General features: G+C 37.2%; 2 protein-coding genes across 3 annotated transcripts in view; both read right to left on the bottom strand.

The window, feature by feature from the left end:
* The window catches only part of dnah10 (dynein axonemal heavy chain 10), a 38,828-nt gene extending 35,896 nt beyond the window's left edge, over positions 1-2,932 (bottom strand). Inside the window, exons 1-6 of the mRNA XM_058994549.1 lie at positions 2,527-2,932; positions 2,116-2,238; positions 1,319-1,461; positions 890-998; positions 683-798; positions 102-333 (exon numbers count right to left, since the gene is read on the bottom strand). Of these exons, the coding sequence (XP_058850532.1) occupies positions 102-333; positions 683-798; positions 890-998; positions 1,319-1,461; positions 2,116-2,238; positions 2,527-2,752 (949 nt within the window). The 5' untranslated portion in view covers positions 2,753-2,932. The remainder of the gene's footprint in view (positions 1-101; positions 334-682; positions 799-889; positions 999-1,318; positions 1,462-2,115; positions 2,239-2,526) is intronic.
* Positions 2,933-3,491: 559 nt separating this feature from the next.
* LOC117428399 (V-type proton ATPase 116 kDa subunit a 2-like) lies at positions 3,492-17,168 on the bottom strand. Of its 2 annotated transcripts, none has more exons than XM_034047366.3 (20): positions 16,401-17,168; positions 14,715-14,793; positions 13,975-14,072; positions 13,659-13,796; positions 12,882-12,979; positions 12,308-12,434; positions 11,869-11,951; positions 11,370-11,463; positions 9,868-10,080; positions 9,410-9,560; positions 8,956-9,095; positions 8,487-8,644; positions 7,948-8,038; positions 7,418-7,536; positions 6,831-7,044; positions 6,334-6,453; positions 5,733-5,855; positions 5,445-5,562; positions 4,940-5,111; positions 3,492-4,749 (listed from the first exon to the last, which is right to left on the bottom strand). In XM_034047366.3, the coding sequence occupies exons 1-20, from the start codon at positions 16,515-16,517 to the stop codon at positions 4,647-4,649; spliced, it is 2,556 nt and encodes an 851-aa protein (XP_033903257.1). In that variant the 5' UTR covers positions 16,518-17,168; the 3' UTR covers positions 3,492-4,646. The 2 variants fall into 2 exon arrangements, with proteins under 2 accessions (XP_033903257.1, XP_058850531.1); XM_058994548.1 differs by having other exon boundaries at positions 12,882-12,976; positions 16,401-17,167.
* Positions 17,169-18,716: the final 1,548 nt, after the last annotated feature.

Raw genomic sequence — 18,716 nt, 5'->3', positions numbered from 1 at the left:
CAAATGTAAGCACCTTCGTAAGGGAAGTCCAAATGAATTGTCTACAGACCCCTAAACTGTAAGGTATTAAGAGTTATACATATTTCTGAGTGGTAACAAACCTTCCAGTTGATGAACTGTCCTTTCAATGTGACTGAGAAACTTCTGCACGTTTGTCAGCAGTTCATCCCGGATTAGCTGGCAACTTCGTGATTCCACAGGCTTTTCCTGCTCTTCCACTGGTTCTTGGAAAGCGATGTTTTCGTCCTCTAGATCAGTCTTTTCAGACAGTGTCTGCTGATGGTGGGTGTCCTCGTTTTTTTGTTGGTTGAGGGACAGAAGTGAGATGAACACCTTTATGCAGTCGAGGGAAATGATTAGAAACAGTGTTATCATACAGTACTCATGGGCAATACGTTCACTTTGAACGAATGCAAAATGAACTTCTACCCCTGCCGAATTGCACATGTATTTTTATTGAGCAAGCTATTTCCAGGTACATGAACTGCAGTTTATTTACCTTCAAATAAAATACAAATTAAGCTAGCAGTGGTATCCTTCTAAACAAGAAAATTGTCTTAATAGAGATCTGGTTATAAATCTTCAGACTGCTTCCCAGTTTAAACGGAACTGATAAAGAGTAGGTGTTTTATATTGAGCTTGTCAGAAGGATGGCATTTTCTGTACTGTAATTCATACTTACGTGTGATAATACATCCTTCAGCATCAATAGTAAGTGTCCATTCAGCATACCAAACTCCAGCAGTCTCGGCATGACCTCGTTGGCTTCTTTCATGTCATTGGGCTCATTAATTGTTTCTAACAAAAAATGATTTTGAACATTAGTATCCGCTTCCAAAATATAGGCTCCATAAGTGCGTGAGATTTCTTGTTATCAATTAAGACCTACCCTTTGTATTTCTGAGAAAAAATAAGACACCAGACTCCATGTACTTCTCAGGGACCTGGTTTAGGGCCACCTGCAGCTCCGTGTGGTAAACTGTGAGAATTTCAATTTTCTGAAAATAGAACAGCAATAAATAAATAACCTTGCTCACATTTTACATAATTCACTTTTTTTGTGAATTACGAGCCAATTATTTCCGGTTCTGTTTCTATGCTATTCATATGCTCTCTGCATCGAATGAACCTCTTCCCATTGCACACTGAGACCCCACATGTGAAAGAAAAAACTGCGAGTAAACGCCATAAAAAGAATGCATTGTAGGCATTTATATTATTCACTAGCTGGCAAGGCTGTAGCCTTGGCTTTCACCATGGCTAGTACTCTACTAAACATGTTCCTAATAATACCAATAAAGTATTAAAAGCAGCTTACAGTAAGAGGGGGTTCATGCACTTCCTCCTCATGTTCACCGGCTGGGTCTTCTGAAGTTGGATGCAGAGCAGCAGCAGGCAGGGCTGGGGTCTCTGAACCCATAGCAGACACTGTGTCCCTACCTCGAACCTTTTGGCCTTTCTCTGTAAATTGGTAAAAAATAGACATGGCTTATTGCTGCTGCAGATTTCAATACAGAAGGTTTGCTGGTGGTCTGTGGACTTGCACTCAATAGTTAGATCATATATAATAAAATATGACCCTTATTCCTGCTAACAACAAGTATGTTAGTAACATATACCCCCCACCATCGCTGTGAATTCAAAACCAGATGTAAATCAAGAGTATAATATAGAATAAGAAATGGCAATCCACTGTTTAATGGAGATTAGAAAATTGGTATTTAAGACTTGATGTCATTGAGTATGCATATGAGGTGTTAGTATCATAACTGCCTATTACAATTACTGATTTACAGAACTTGAAATAACTTCTTAAGTTCTTAACATACAGGTAAAAATGCATGTGCAGCATTGAGAAGGACAGACAGACACCTCCATATCCCCCACAGTCTGATACTTTGGCTATATAATGTCAATACTAACTTTCCTCACAGTGTAATAAGCGGTTATTTACGGACAGACAGATATCCCCATAAATCCTCTTATGATAACACTCTCAATACCTTCTGCTCATAATATTAATAGCAAGTTTCATCACAGTTGGATAAGCGCTTCTCCCGATATATGGAAACTGTAACGTGTGGCACGTAGTGTAGTAGGGACTGTGATACTCACGGTCATCTGATTCTTTAATGGAAGCGCTTTCTTCTCCCTCCTTAGATGGTCCATCGCTCACTGCGGCAGATTGTGATGCACCGCCTCCCTCCTGATTTTTGTCAACAGTCGTTTCTGGTGCTTCTTTACAACAAATATTTACACCAAAGCAATTGTGAAACTATAGTTGCGTTTTACAGGAATGGAACAGTATTTAAACGGATTAAATGAATCCATTAAGGACCAAGCATTTTGGGGGGGTAAAGTTATCATACACTGGACTACACTTGTGTGTGTGTAAAACAACTGACAGGATGCTATTTAACAGACCATGTTTAGCACTGCCACCGCAATTTTGACATATTCTGCTGTGAGCGGCAGCCAGTGATAATATTTTTTATAAAAATACATTACAAAAATGTATACAATTACCGATCACTACTTCGATCTCTATCTGCTCCTCCCGGATTGTTTTAAAGAACAGCAGTGCCGAAGCCGTCTCCTCTGTGGTGGTGTTATTCAGAAACCCAAGTATTTTCTGCTCCTGCTCCCCTTCACCTCTGCTCAAAAGCTCATCGAAACAACCCGCGTCCGGGAGGTAAAAGGATCCACAAACACGGTCTCGTATCCACTCCACACGAGGATCGTCTAACGACATTTTGTGTAGCTTATTCTATTGATATTATATACGTAGAACAGATATATATATATATAAATAAATCAATTCGAACATAACCCTACTTTGCCATCTCAATGAAATTCTTAGCGTCGTTTAGAACCTTGCGTTGCTAAGGTAACTCAGGCACGTTACTTCCTGTTACTCTTTTCTACACTTCCTTCGCAGTTGCTACCTCGACAGGTTGCTATGGCCAGGGTGTTTCGTACAGTATGTGAAACACTTGAATTAAGTTTTATACTGCTATTAAATACATTGTAATGTTGTTGTACAAGTAATACAATAACACCATAATTGATTTGGATCATATCGAATAGCGTTTTCATATATTATTTTTTCTCAAAGGGACAAACTAGGAACTGTATCATCAGCGTTCATCGCCGGCAATAGACGAATCGTATGTATTGCTAAAGTATATTTTTTTGATGTTGCATCATTGATTCTGTAATTAAAACTAATTGAAAAAGCACCCCCTTCAATTAGTATTACTTTATTAACTTATTAGCAAATAACTACTTGGTCTTTTTAAAACGATTTCCAATGTAGTCATGTTGCAAAATCCTAAATTAGTCAGATCAAAATATACACACAAGACAAACCGTTTTATCTAGCGCTTAAACAGAAACAAGTGGAATGTGTTTTGCTACTTATACAGCATGTGTTTTAACAGATCATACAGTGTACAAGCTCAAATTAACCACAACTGAAGAAAAACAAAATATATAGGGTCAAAATTTGGCCTTTTATTATGTTGGATACATAAGTTTAGTATTATTTTTGCATTTTCAGTTAACCACAAAGTTGTTTGCTAAAGGGAGTAATTCATAAAATAGCTTATTTGATTTTTTTCTCCCCATAATACATAAATAAATAAAATAAAACAAAATAAAATAAAAAGCCTTGCAGAGGAACTGTGAGCTCTTATATACTTGGGCGTTTGCGTAACAAATCTGTCTGCCAGCAGTTCCAGCCTCAGAGTTGCCCACCAGTCCCTCTCCAAAATGCTTGTCCTCCATGGAGCAGAACACAATTTCTGGACTGTTTTGGTAAACCAAAGTTTCTGTCTCATCCTCCAAGCTCTTCTGGATCCTCAGAATCATCATGACATACTGTACAAGGCTTACAACTAGTTGTTCGGTTTTTCTACTCCTACCTTTTCAAACTGCAGCAATCTCAATGGAGAAATACAATGGAATGAATACTCAGCTCAAAACACATTCACAATGTACTGTGTTTACAAATGTACATTCATTTACAAGCAAAACACAGCTTACACCATGCCATACTTGTTGCTTATAAAACACCTGTTCCAACATCTTACTATATATTTGAATGCAAAAACAACATTGTGTATAAAATATTAAAAAACGATTTTAGTATTAGATTAATCACCATTATTTCTTGAATTTATATGCTGTTACATTTATTTATGGGCCTCCCATCATCATATCTCAAAAAATAATATCTGTTGTCAATTTTAAATGACAGAACCCAACACGAACATTGTCTTTAAGGAGTGTTTTACTAAGAAAGCAAAATGCTTCTCAGTAAACAACTGAAACCAGCAATAACCCAAGCCCCTCCCTCTACACTATTCATCATGAAACAGTATGAATTGTACAATGTTCACAGTGAAAAATGGAAAACTGTTATTTTATGTTAAAGGACTACCTATATACAACTGCTGAGATGCGAAATTTTGAAAATATGAGATTCTTAATAAAATATGATATGTAGATATTTGCTTGCATTATGTAAAGGCAGTCAGTGCAACAACCAGTTTAGTACAAAAAATAAAACTACAGCCTATGAGGTTCAATGTCATGATTCTCGTTGCACGTTATTTTTCTGTGCTCCCTGTCTCCAAGCACTCGTTTCAAAGCACACCATCTTGTTCGAAACTGTAGGACAGCAGTTTAAAGGAGAAAGGAATGAACTTGATTCCAGCACCAGTGTAGAACTTGTTCTGAAATTCCACCCTGTTCAGATAAAAAGGAAATATACAGTTTACTGTCTCGTTGAAGATTGTGTTGTCACTAACTATTCACAGGAACTGGCTTAAGAATCCTCCAAAACATTAAGATACGTGTGTCAAACTGGGTTTAAATGATGCTTTTATACTTCTAGTTATGAGGGCAAGGGATTTCAAAGAGATAAATAAATACTGACCAGTGCAGTCGTAGAGCATGCAGGAATGCAGAAAGCCCCTCCATGATAAGCAGAATAGCCACAGTCAATACAGCAAACAGCCCGAAGACTGGCACTAGTAACACAATGCCAAACGCAGTGTCCACACGAAGGCCCACTCTCATTACCATTTCCCAGAGAACTTCAGACAACTCTAGCGGTATAAAATAGATTATGCATTATTACAGATGATATTTTTCAAAAGAATAAAAGGATTACTGCTTTTAAATTCCACAGTTATTGTTTGATTAGTGTCACAAAATATATTTCATGTTTACAAACAAGTTGGAAAGACTGTAAAATAAGCACTCTCTGTTCAAGAACTGTTCCCTTTTTAATGTAACAGTTTTAATATAGATTGAAGACACTCCAAGTTGTTGGTTCTGACAGAGTTAAAACTCACTGGAGCGCACAGATAACAAACAAACAGATACGCACAGTAAAATGAATTTGTACTCTGAAGAGAGCTCCTTCTGCTCATACTTACGTGCGTGTGCAAGACTTAGTGCCCACAGTCGCAAGTAGGAAGCAGTGTTCGAGATGCAGCCAAGGCAGTATTCAATAGTGTGAATAGCTTGATGCATTAACACCTCTCCAAAATCAAACTAGGGAAAAAAATTAAATAAACACATGTTATTTATAGGCACAACTTTTCTCATCCATTATAAAACACCTTTAGCAACGTATTGTTCGGTTTGGCTCAAATCTGCATTAAATAAAATACTCTATTACTCTATCATTTGTCTATTAACTTTGCAGCTCTCAGGGAGTTTACCTCCTCTGGTTGTGTGTCTCTGCTCGCTCCGTGGTCTGTGTGGCTGACGCCTTCTTCCAGATCTTGAGCCCTAAGAAGAGATAGCTCCTCTTCACTGCCTCTCCGCACCAATTCGTAACCGTTCTGCAATTAGAAAAAAAAGAAGCGACAATCAGCAACGGTCTGCAGTCTGTCAGCGCTGATCGAATGATAATTTAGGTGTTATAGTGATGAGTGAGGGAACTGATAATTGTAAAAGCAGTAAGGCGAGTAATAAATTGACTCCATTGTGATTTAGCAGTTGGTTCAAACAACAAATGCTGGATTGTAAATAAATATAAAACTATAAAGAGAATCCAGAAATAGGAAAACAGGGTTTTTATGCTGGGTTGTTTATTTGGATGATGATGATGATATTATTATTATTATTATTATTATTATTATTATTATTATTATTATTATTATTATTAATAGCATCAGTAATAAAACAAACAAATGAGATGGATGCAGTAATTGTTTCAATTAAAACCAAGATTAATTTTGTTAACCTCAAGATTAAATCGCAAGTCTTTTATTTTTTTAAATCGCTTGACAGCCCTAGTAGATAATGAATTATACTTACTCTATACATCCCAAGGCTCTTGCCTCCATTGTGGAGCCAATACAGGTAAAGTGGTTTGCCCAGCAGCAAAACAGGCACAGAGAGCAATGCTACCACCACAAGAAATACTTGTAACCCGGTCTGTAAACAGAATCACCAAGGTATGTCAGTAACACGCATATCCACCACCAAGTATATCATTATAAATAGCACTAAAGGGCTGAAAACAATGACAAAGTCACGATGACCTATACCCAACATCCACAGCATGAATACTTACCAGACAACAAGGTGGGTCTAATTTAACTATGCAAAGTCTTACATCACTGAAATGCATAAACATTAAATGGCTCTGCAAATCATAGTTAAGTACCGTGACCTACATTCACAGCATGTGGATGAAATGATTTTGTCTAGCAGTTATGATTTTTTTTTTTTTTTGTCATTACATATTTCTGCATACTTCTCTTAAGAACTTGAACAGTGTAAATCAGTAAGAACAATGAAAGAATACGGACCTGACCAGGATAGAGTGGCTGAAAGCCTTCAGTCCCTTGAAAAAAGAACATGTTAATGAAGTGAATGAGGATGCTTGGAGCCACACTGGAATTCTCTGCCGAATATGCCATCCATTTATAAACCACCATAAACACCAGGTACCCAAAAAGGCACAGCAAGAAGAGGATCTCGGGGAGAAATACCAGGTAGATGTTAAACTTCTTTCTGAAGTGCCTGTTTAAAGATTTCAAAAGAGGTAAAGCGTTGACAAAAAGTCACAAGCAGTCACACCAAATGAATAGTTATATTTTAAACCTTCAAAATCACATTGATTCCTACACCAAAATGCAACTGGCTTATGTTTGTTTACTGCATTCTTTCATACGGTTTCCTTGTGACCCGGAAGCAGTCCTGTAACTGTCAGTGTGGCTCATTCCCTTGGCACAGCAGCTTCTTCTCCCATTGAAACCCAGTGCCACTTTTGCCATGCTAGATTCAAAGGCTCTTGTGTAGCTCAGGAGGTAAACAGTTTACAGGAAACCCAACTTAAAGCCAATTTTTAACAATTCAACACTGTGCTATAATAATACATCTAATGTGAACTCACATGTGGTTGAAGACGCCCAGGATGACTCCGAAGGTCATGTGAACAATTCCCAGGATGACTGACATTTTCATTTTATAGGAATTCAAGAAATTGAGTTTGTTGTTGGCCAGGTTCCACATCTAATAACCCAAAACATATATAATCTTGGTAAGCATCTCTTAATAAGGAGAGAAAAAAAAAAAAAAAAACTAAACTACTTTCTAGAGCATGCAGTTAAAATAACATTTTAAAATTAAATAATAATAATAATAATAATAATAATAATAATAATAATAATAATAATAATAATAATAATAATAATGTAAAATATAATGCTCCAACACAAAATTCGAACAATTTCTCTTATTTTATTTTTTTTTAAAACCTTGCAAGACAATACATGTGTTATATTTTCCAAACTGTGATCTGAAACAGAGCACAAACAATATTGATTTGCCACCACAGTTTCACACAATTTCATACAATACACATGTAATAATGCAGTGTAGAAATGACAATACAATATTGAATGTAGTAATACAAACACTGACCGGGTCAATGCCGAATGGATATGGTCCATTGAACACACCAGTTACATTGGGGTCAAGGGTTAAATAACGATTTGTTCCAAGATTTTCCAACCTATTAAAACAAAAATATGTAAAAAAAAATATATATAATATTTTCAAAATAATGTGTAGAAAACAGAAGAATGAATTGCATTGTGATCCGAGCTTAGTTGTGGTTTTCTTGTCACTAGTGATCTCCACCGCCAAGCAATCTAAAATTCAAAACTAAAACACAGTCTCTCCTGCATGCAGATCATATACCCCCGAGATTTCAGCACTATACTTGTGTACTCCATTGATCAAATAGACAATTCCAGGTCCATCAATGTGTGTTAACTGACCTGGAATTCCACAGTAAAGTGAAGCTGCTGTCAGGGTGATAGGTGCCTTTGGATACTTGGCTACTTCAATTCCAGGTCCATTATCACCCCAAATCTGCCCTGGGTCTCACTAAACCAATAGATCAAAACTAAAAGCTAGCCCATCCATTAGTTAATGCAGTAATAATTCATTTGACTTACGTCCAGTGATCCGCATCGAACATTGCCTTCACACTCCAGCCAGAGCCAAACATATTTATAGACTTTGAGAAGCAGTCGTTGTAGATTAGGCCAGTGTACACAGAAAAAACTCCCATTAATAGAATAATATATCTTCCTTCAAAAAATGTATTCCAGATCTGTAAAACAATTTTAAAAAACAGATGAATTCATAAATTCAAGATTTAATGGTTGAATATCCACTAAAACTCTTAAGGTTGGTATAGCACCAAAATCAATATGGTCCATGTGAACGCCTGTATAAATTTAGAACTCGTATTGTCTTCATTAAATAAAGCATGCATAAATCATATTGTTATCCAGGAATATTTATAGCAATTAATCAAACAAAATATTGCATTTTTGTGAAGTACATTACACTTATGTCGCCCCTGTGTAAATTACCATGACATGCACAAGCTAAAGTGTGTAACTATTGAACACATTTTACCTCATTTCTTGTTTTCTTTAGTGTGGGATTGTTTTCAAACACAACCATCCACAATGAAAACAGAGCCATTATTATCCCGTGTCCGAAGTCTCCAAACATCACGGCAAACAGGAAGGGGAATGTGATAATGGTGTATGGAGCTGCAAGGATTTAAACAGGATTTAGCACAGTTCGGAAAAGCTTTCCATCTACGCACTGCAATCTGCACCTATCAATTTAAAAATCACAGCACTGCTAGCCATAACGGGATCTGAACTGGAACCACACTGACAAAGAATACAAAAAAAAAGGGCAGACTAAAACTACCTTTACATAGCCGTTTACATCCACAACGACTGAAGTAACGACAAACGTTTTTTTTTTTTACAATGTCTTCATTGAAGATTGCTTCATCTTGTAGTTTCAGATCAAAGTTAACCAAACTGCGTCCCAAGGTGTGTTCAGAAACAATTACCTGGATTAACTTCTCTGTAATTGCCCACCCCGTAAGCATCTACGATATTTTGAAACCCTGCCGTGAATTTGTTCGTTCTGATGAGGCTGGGAGGTGTTTCTGTACTTGGTATTCGATTCACAAAAGACGGAACAGTGGCTCCACTCTGCCTCTAAAGAAAAAACAATACAACTGAACCTGAATTAACAGAATAATTAAAACACAAATCACCTGCTACAGGCACCGGATAAACAAATAGAAGCATGTGTCTCTGATTTGTTATGCAAATACAGTAACATAGCAGGAACTCAAAAGGAGTTCTGAATGGCATGCACACCCTAACTCTGTCCTTAAAGCACAAGAGTCATTCAGTTGTATTACTCTATTGATGTGAATACATACTTAATTACTTAATACTTAATTAAGTTTCAGCCAGTCGACCTCAAAAAAAAGGTCGTTCAGTGTGAAAATGAACTCACCGATCCCTCCTCAAGTGCTCTGCGCAATGTTGCCAAGTCATCAACCGGGCACCAGACCTCAGCAATGAGGCATTTATTTGTAACATCAAAGCTGCACAAGTTCAGTATGTGATAAATCGCCTTCATCTTTTTCACCTGGATCACCCAAGTGTAAATGGATTCTGAAGCGTTACCCAAGACCTGTCTCAGGTAATCTTCGGTTCTGTGCAAAACCTTACCAAGAGATGGAAGGGGAAAAAAAAAAAAAAAAAAAAAAAAAAAAAAAAACATTTCTCCTTTTAATAACAGTGACCATAATTGAATCTGATGAGTTACATACAAAAAATGTAATTAAATTTTTAAATATACCAACAAGAGCTCACACCCATTGATTTGTCAGAAAACCAATACATATTTAGAAATTAGTATACCTGCTTTCATGACTTAAAAATTCTGGAGGCAACACATAACATACTGGGTATGGGGTCCCCAGTGGCTCACCCAGTAAATGCATGGCCATTTGGAGTGCAGGGTGAGCCATGCAAGTGTGGTTCCAGTCCCACGCCTGGCAGGGTTTCCACAGGGAGCTCTGCATTGGCCTTTGTGCTTTGCAGGGTTAGGAATACAGTTTGGGTTTTATGCCTCATCACACTTCAGCAACTACTGCTGGCCACATACGCCCAGCGAGTCTAGATGGAAACTTTCCAAACGGGGGCCCTGCCTGCAGGGTTCAGATGCCTGGTGACATTCGTGTTTCGATTCATTGGGTGAAAAGAGGCATCTGGCTTCAAAATGGTAACAAAGGTCATCCGCCAATATTCGATTGTTAAATGAGTTTATAAAAATTGATTTAAAAAAAAAGTAAATGAAAATTCTTGCGCCATTTTGGTTAGCTAAATGCTGCCTTTTTCCATTAATCATTAAATGATTCAATAAGCTCTCCAGTGGCCAAACAGAGTGAGAGAGCGTGTCAAAAGTACCACTTATGGTTGTAATATTAACTTGACTACAACAATAAGTAACACACTTAGCATCCAATTTGTGATTATATTGCCGAACCAAGATACACTTCTTTTATCAGAAACTATTTACGCAGACTGACATACTCCCACCCTGTACAATGGGCTGGGAACACTGAAGCCCAAGGAAGTCATATGACTTGCCTAAGGACACACACACAGCTCAAGCCACAGTCAGCTGCACAGCTGAGATTTAAACCCAGGGCTCCTGCCTCTTAGTCCCTTCATCTATCTGAATTTCATTTGTCCCCAGGTTAAAACTAAGTGCTCTCTAAAAGGAGGCTTGTAAAGTTCATAAAGGAAGCTGTGTACTATCCCAATATGCAAACTAATCTAATTCCCAACTGAACAGCAGAATCAATTAACTCACTAGTGCCCAGTTCTACCTTTACAGAAACATTCCAATACTGTCATTATTTACAAAACACTAATGCAATCACTATGATTAAAAGTATGTAATTATGTATTAATAATGTAATTACACAATGCTTTTAAACCACTCACAGTGTGCAGATCCTGTATTCGGGTCTTGAGCCCTTCCACAACATCCCTCCTCTCCTCATTACTACTGGGGTATGGATAGGTGTGACAGTGGTAACTGAGAAAACAAGCAGGGACACAAACAGTTAAAAAACACAACACACAGTGTATACATTGTTCTAATAGATCAACGTGGCGTACTAACACTCTTGACAATGATTCAAAAAAGACTGAATTGCTTTAAAAACATTAGTTACCAACACAGAAGTAATTTCTACTTGATTTCAGATCGCTGCAACAGTTAAGCGATCAGAAGGACAGACGGATGTCTTAATATATCTCTAGATTCCAATTCTGCTTATAATCTGAATTATACGTTGCATAAACATATAGGTGCCCCCATTACATCCACAGTGCCAGGGCTTTGCATCCTCAGTGCAGGATAACTACTAAGACAAGACTGTGTTATTCTGTTAAGGGAAGTATTTCTATGTAGGGGAGAGGGAAAAAATATACATCTTACCAATCGCATATCTTCTTAACCTTCTGGCCTATTTGTTCACCCCAATAAGAAACTAAAAACACAACACTCTTTGTGGTTTCTCCCTAAAAAAAAAAAAGAAAACAACAGTAGTTTTATTTTCAAATGCACATATGTACCTTTTCCCTCAAATAAAAGAAAGCTACAAACAGCAAACCATGCCTCACACACACGGCTCGTTACAAAGCGTGGGTTCCCTGCCAAGATCGGTAACTCCTAAAACAGTAACCTGGGGGTTTGACAAGCGAATGCAATATGAATCAGCAGCCTTTTGATTCCAGGCTCCTGGAGCATCAACCATGCCTTATTTATTCAAATTGATGTATTGAAAACACTGCAGAATTAATCACAAACTTAAAGAAAGGTTTGCATAGCACGTAAGTGTTTCGTTGGAATGAGAGGTCGCGCTGCTAATACTCACTGAGTATGGATCTTCAATAATCTCATCTATCTCTGCATAACTAAGAATTGTGTAGCCTTTACACACTCTCCACAGCATCCTTTCAAAAGCTTCGATTTTCCCTCTGTGGATTAAGCCGGAAACAAATCTGTTTATAAATATAAACAAAAAAAAAAAACAACAGTTAAAGCAAAATGATAAACAGTAAACTCTTCAAACTGTTGTTCCAAGACAATGACCATACTTCAATACTCCTACTGTACTTCAATAGCTATATTAATAAATTTTTAATTGTAACAAAGAATAAAATGCCTGCAAGACCCTGCTACATATTATGGGTGTGTATATCACTGTGAATCCGGCATTATCAAATCTTTAATATTTGATTAACCTTGGAAGACCTATCTAGCACATTTACATAGTTTTTGCATTTACAGCATTTGATAAAAGACAAAGACCCAAGGGACAGTGATCCGAAACACCAGATGACATGACTTCAAAATGACACCAAAAAAAGTAGAACAGTGCCAGTGCTTAATTGATAAGGCAGATACTTGTGTGACTGCTTAACACATTTTTTTTTCCTATTACGCACCCTAGTTTGGCCCCCATCCTCTGCATGTTGGTATACTCCATAAAGGACTCCTTTTCCAAAGAAGGGAACTCTTCATACTGAGATTGTGAAGGCTCCTGCTAAAACATAATTGTGATATAGGAACCAGCTGATACTAGAAACACCCCTTTAACCTTTCTTCAATCATGTTGAATTAAATAAGTGCATGAAGCAAGAAGGTGGTAGGACATGAATGAATAATCAATGGGCTTGGATAAATGACTAACCAGTCAGCCTTCCTTTTAACTGACTTTCAATAGACCTAGCAAATGAATTACACATGAATGTATAACACTTCTTCTGAACAGAGAGATTGTATACCCATAACATTGCATAAGAAAGCATAGCACCAGCCCATTAGTGTTCTGTTGGAATCCGTGGACACTCTGCTAATCTTCTGAACAAAGCAATTGTAAAGGATTCTGTATATCACTATATCACTAATAGGTACTTTCTTTGATACCAGATTGTTGAGTAAATCAGTACAATTAGAAGTAAACTAGCAAGAACACACGTTTGATACATTTTCAACAAACATACATTTATGTGGCTCTTGGTGTTATAACATTACTGATCCCCATTCTCTTACTGCCGAGACAGGTTTAAGTCCACGTTCAGCCAGCAGGGAATAAGGAAAGCATGCAACAGCAGCTCACAGCTCAGCTGGGAGAAGAGAAGCTGGATCTGGTTGATGCACCAGCCAGCATTTCATTAGACAACTACAGAAATAAAGAGAAATGCGTATGCATCATATGTTACCTCTGCATTCCTCTGAACAAAATTCCTGGTTACCCTCAGCATGTGGGTGTACTCTGTCAACTCCAAAAGATTCTTCTTCAGCTTTTCTTTATTTTTGGTTACTTCCCTTAACTCGACATCAAGCTTTTGCAGCTGCTCCTTAAATGGGGAATGAAGTAAAGATGTTACATTTCTGGTGTAAAAGATCCAAGAATATGCATTTCATTCTCATCACTACCACTACCATTTAGTGGAGGCACGTTCACCCAAACCTGAATCCTACTGCACTTGCATAAGTTGTTCAGCAAAGTAACATTTTCTGCAAAATGTAACTTACCATTATGAGCATGACATGTTTAGGTAGTGGGGCTACAGGATTAACATCTCCTTCTGGCAGAGGTATGTCTGCTTTTTTAATTTCTCTCAGCAAATAAACTGCAATGAAATAGAAAAACGTATGGTTAAGGCTTTTGTTCAGCTGTAGCATTGCTGACGCCACTCTTAATTAAAAGTTTCGACTAAACTGCTGTCGATTTCTGTTACTCTCAATGGGTCCTAATTGTTCTGGAGCTGCAAAAAGCTTTTCGTTAGAGAATGTCCTAAGGGTAAATTATGCCCTTCATTAAATACCATGTTTCAGATGGTGAAGAAGTTCAAAAGTATTCTGTCAATAGTAAAAATAATTCAAATGTAGCTTTTTATGTTTTACAAAATATATCCACTTGCACTAAATGTACGTTTGCATGACAGAAATTTAATTATTTTAAAAAATGACTGGTACAGTTTTACAAGGACTAGCATATGGAATGTGTATATATCACTTTGTCTACATCATTAGCTCTGAGGAGGCTACATGGCAAGGGTAGGCAACCTCCACAGTTCCAATCCATCTACATAATTATTCCTAAAGGAGATATTCATGAAATGGAACAGCACTCCAGGACCAGAGCTGCTTCCCCGTACCAGTGCTGAATTACGGTGTGGAACTAATCAGATCTGTGTGAGTAATAAGGGCATTCGGCCAGACATCTTTTTGGCTAATCCCACTCAAACATATTTATTGACTGCATGTCTTACCGAGGATTCTCTCCATTTCTTCGCACCTCTTTATCTCGCTGACAAACTTGCGCTGAAAGGCGTTCACGTTGGGATTGAGCTGAAATTGAACAAGCAAAAAGAAACATGCAAAACCTGAGCCAAGCAACTGAAGGGAACAAAGGTGTAATGTGGTTTGTCAAGATGCAGGTTCCATTCAGCAGGCCTGCCCTTGAACTGCAGAATTAAGCCTGGTCAGGATCAGGTTGTCTTTCAGTATGCATGAAGGATGCTAATTGCCAACTCAAACTAACAATACTATGTAACAGCATTAACCCACAACCAACAGGACCCCATCAGTAATGAAAAGGGACACAGTTCCTGAACTAGCATTGCTGATCAGGTAGCATACAAGCTTTTATCAAGTCTAATGCTTGTGGCCTGGCCGACCCACTGTACAAATTAGCGACTTTTCCAGCTTTAGGAGAAAAACAACCTCTGAATCCAATTTGCTAGTTGGATAAAAAAACAAAAACAAAATTTAAAAAAAAACAACCAGGCCCAGGGACAAAGCAAATAAGGTAGCTTGGATTGGTTGGACTGCAAGTTAAAGGTTATTTAAGGACCGCCTTTATGCTCCTAGTCTCCAAAATACAAACAACACTTTTTTTTTTTCTATGCTCATTGTAAAACAACATTAACTTGGCACTCTTACACTGCTTGTGAATATGGCTGTTAGCCTCAAAGTCATGATAAATTAAACTCTCCACGAAAACCCCTTCAACATTGCACAGCTTAATCAAGTGTTACAGAAACTGTCTTACCCTAAAGTAAACACAAACAAGGCAGGCTTGATTAATATTTAACATAAAGACAATCAACAGAATTTAGATCTTATTTAACATCATGTAATCAAAGAAACTACAAAATGATATCGCAAAAGTCTACAGGAAGCCATAATAGTAGTACAGTATTTCATGTTAGATTTCCAAATGTCACATTTTTGTCAGTTTTTCGTTAAGTATTTGGAAAACTACAAAGCGGTATGGAATTCAGTACTCTAAGGTAACATTATTCAGCAGGTTTCATTTGACTTTCTGAAACTGTAGATTACTGTACAAGTTTAATTGATTGTCCATTTTTTCTTTAAAAACTGGTCAACGTTCTAAGTATCAGATTACTAACACCTGCTGATTACTATCTATAGATTATACAGAATGCACTACAAATACAACTAAAGCAGATGACTTAATCAGTATGTTTAAATTGACAAGTGAATAACAAAATACCAAGCTATCATTTGGCCAAAAAACATTCTTACCCTCTCAAATCTATAAAAAAAAAAAAAGTAGAGCTTTGGTTGTATCTGAAAATCATCCAGGGGACCGTGTCAGTCCTTTTAATTAAATGGACATCAAATCTTGTTTTTGGCTGACAACATAATTCTGCCCCCGATACCTTGTGTATCTGCTAAAATAATTATTTGCTTACGTGGAAGTAAACAACATATGTGTTATTACTTCACACCAGCGAAAACTAGCGCCAGGCAGCCAAGACCTGTCATAGATAGACAGATAGATAGATAGATAGATAGATAGATAGATAGATAGATAGATAGATAGATAGAGACAGACTGTCAACTTTGACTTACTCGTTTTCTATTTCTATTAACAAAGATGTGGGATGAAGACCTTTCAGAAAAAAAAATGTTGTTTATAATGTACTTACATCTCTGAATTCTGCCAGTCCCATTTCTCCCAGTTCGCTAATGCAGTCATAAGCGGACCCAGACTGCAGGAAGAGCTGCGCCAAGCACATCTCCTCGCTTCTGAATAAGGAGCCCATTATTATCTTTATCCAGTCTTTGAGATTTTATTTCACATCCAGACAATTCAGGAAGCAATTTTTTTTTCAAGTCAAGAAGTATGTCAGCACTTTGTCGATCATTAAACACTGACACGTCTCATAATTCAGACAACAGTTGAGTCAAGAACCGATAGGTATATTTACGATACGCAACAGCATTACAAACGATCGACTATTTTATATACATATATTTTTAATTATTTACAATATATGAAAAAAGAGTTAATCAAAAAACATATCTGCTGTTCATCAAATTCAACCCATACAAATTAAGACTGACATTGAAATATGGAACGCTAATTTAAATAGAAATGATGATACTGTGTGTGTGTCTGACTGTATTGTATCCCTATGTAAAACAAAATGTTCGCATTAAAAAGAAATGAAAAACAGAGGCCAAAAGCGTATGCAATTTTGGCACGTCAAAACAGCTGCACGCTTTCCTTTAGTTTACTCTAATTACAAAGATTTAAAACCCCGTTAATTTCTCTTGAGTGTAATTAATGTTTGCTTCATATTTTTCTGTCGCTCAGTGTCTTCCACGTCGTTTCCAGGTCGACATGATCTACACAGACTGGGGACCAGGAAGCCAGTTCAAGACACAGAAGTGTTCCTGGTGGCCAACCGCATACTTCCTCGGGGTTAGAAAATAAAAAAAAATACACAATTAAGCAGGCCAACCGAAATGTGCGTTTAGTTTCATACAGAGTTGATGAACTTGAAGTCGATCAATGTCACAAAGTTGAAAACACGAACAAGTTACATTAACCATGTTATGTCAAATTTTTTGGTATGCAGAAAATTCCTTATACCAAACATAAAATAATACTAGTACTAGTGCTGTTTTATTGAGACAGATTTGTGAACATGTGACAATATGGTGGCAAACTATTGCTGTAAGTAGTAATTTTTGTAGTTCTGCTGTATTTATACACAATAGTACAAAAAACATGTATCAAGTATTTCCCCCTGATCTTAATAATATTGTCACATGACCAAAACATTTGTTAAACCCCCTTGGGTAATACACGTTTGGTTAAACCTTCTGGCAAATCCGGAATGGAAAGTCGCTCCTACTTCTAATGTTCAGTTGGTAAAAACTTTTGTTTTATTTCAAATCCTAAGTTTTATGTTTTCCATGTAACACAATACTGACAGAATTAACAGAAATAGAAACTTTACTTGCTAAAAAGTGACAGATGACAGATTTTATTTTAAGCATGAACCAGTTCGACACTTACTTTGAACATTCACTTTATTTGACTTTTGGCTTCAGAGGTTCCTGCAGTCACAATGCAAGCCTGTTTGGTATGAGTAAAGCTGAGGGAACACAAAACCACTTCTTCAGGAACAGTGGCTTGAAACCTGAATCCAGGAGACTGAGTTTGAGGCAACTTTGCTGAATCAAACCCCAAATCTGTCCCTTGTGTGCCATGCAGTGGCCTGAAACCTAGTCTCCTGAAACCAAGTTCCAAGCCACAATGTGGCTTTGTGTTCTATTAGCTTAACATCACATATATTCTAACCCTGACTAGCATGTGTTTTTATTTACAGTTTAGCGGTATCCCTAGATTTCCCCATATTTACAGATTCTAAACTTATTTATTATCTATACAGCCACACATTTAAAGCATTACATACCCTAATGTTGGGGGCAGTACACAGCTGGAATTATAATTGAATGCAGATGTAGTCTATTTAAAGATTCATTAACTCAATAGCTCCAATAAGGAAGTCAGTAACTCCAATACATTCACAGTTATGCTTCCCAGCATATTTCCTACTAACACACATTAGTTGTGTTTATCAATTCAGACATTTACTTTCAAGATCTTCTTCCAAGTCACTATGGTTGTAATTGTAAAATGCGTAGATGTTTCAGTTTTTGCTATTTCTAGTATTTTTCTCCCTAACAATGTTGGCTGCTAGGTTTCAAAGCTGTATATACTTCTGCATGCCTATATAGGTCCCTGGTAAATCAGTCTTCCTATAGCATTGCTTCTGCAGACCAGTCTTCCTATAGCATTGCTTCTGCAGACCAGTCTTCCTATAGCATTGCTTCTGCAGACCAGTCTTCCTATATCATTGCTTCTGCAGACCAGTCTTCCTATAGCATTGCTTCTGCAGACCAGTCTTCCTATATCATTGCTTCTGCAGACCAGTCTTCCTATAGCATTG

The sequence above is a fragment of the Acipenser ruthenus genome, chromosome 21 (genome assembly GCF_902713425.1).
Source record: "Acipenser ruthenus chromosome 21, fAciRut3.2 maternal haplotype, whole genome shotgun sequence".
NCBI lineage: Eukaryota > Metazoa > Chordata > Actinopteri > Acipenseriformes > Acipenseridae > Acipenser > Acipenser ruthenus.
The sequence above is the reverse complement of the archived record's forward strand: the minus strand, read 5'-3'. Positions and strand labels throughout refer to the sequence as shown.

Excerpts from the sequence above, each read along its gene's own strand:
- LOC117428399 (XM_034047366.3), bottom strand. The coding sequence starts at position 16,517 with ATGGGCTCCTTATTCAGAAGCGAGGAGATGTGCTTGGCGCAGCTCTTC. Across the intron at positions 8,039-8,486 it reads TTCGATGCGGATCACTGGAC|GTTGGAAAATCTTGGAACAA; the intron begins GTAAGTCAAATG and ends TTGTTTTAATAG. Across the intron at positions 5,563-5,732 it reads GAGACACACAACCAGAGGAG|TTTGATTTTGGAGAGGTGTT; the intron begins GTAAACTCCCTG and ends TTTTTTCCCTAG.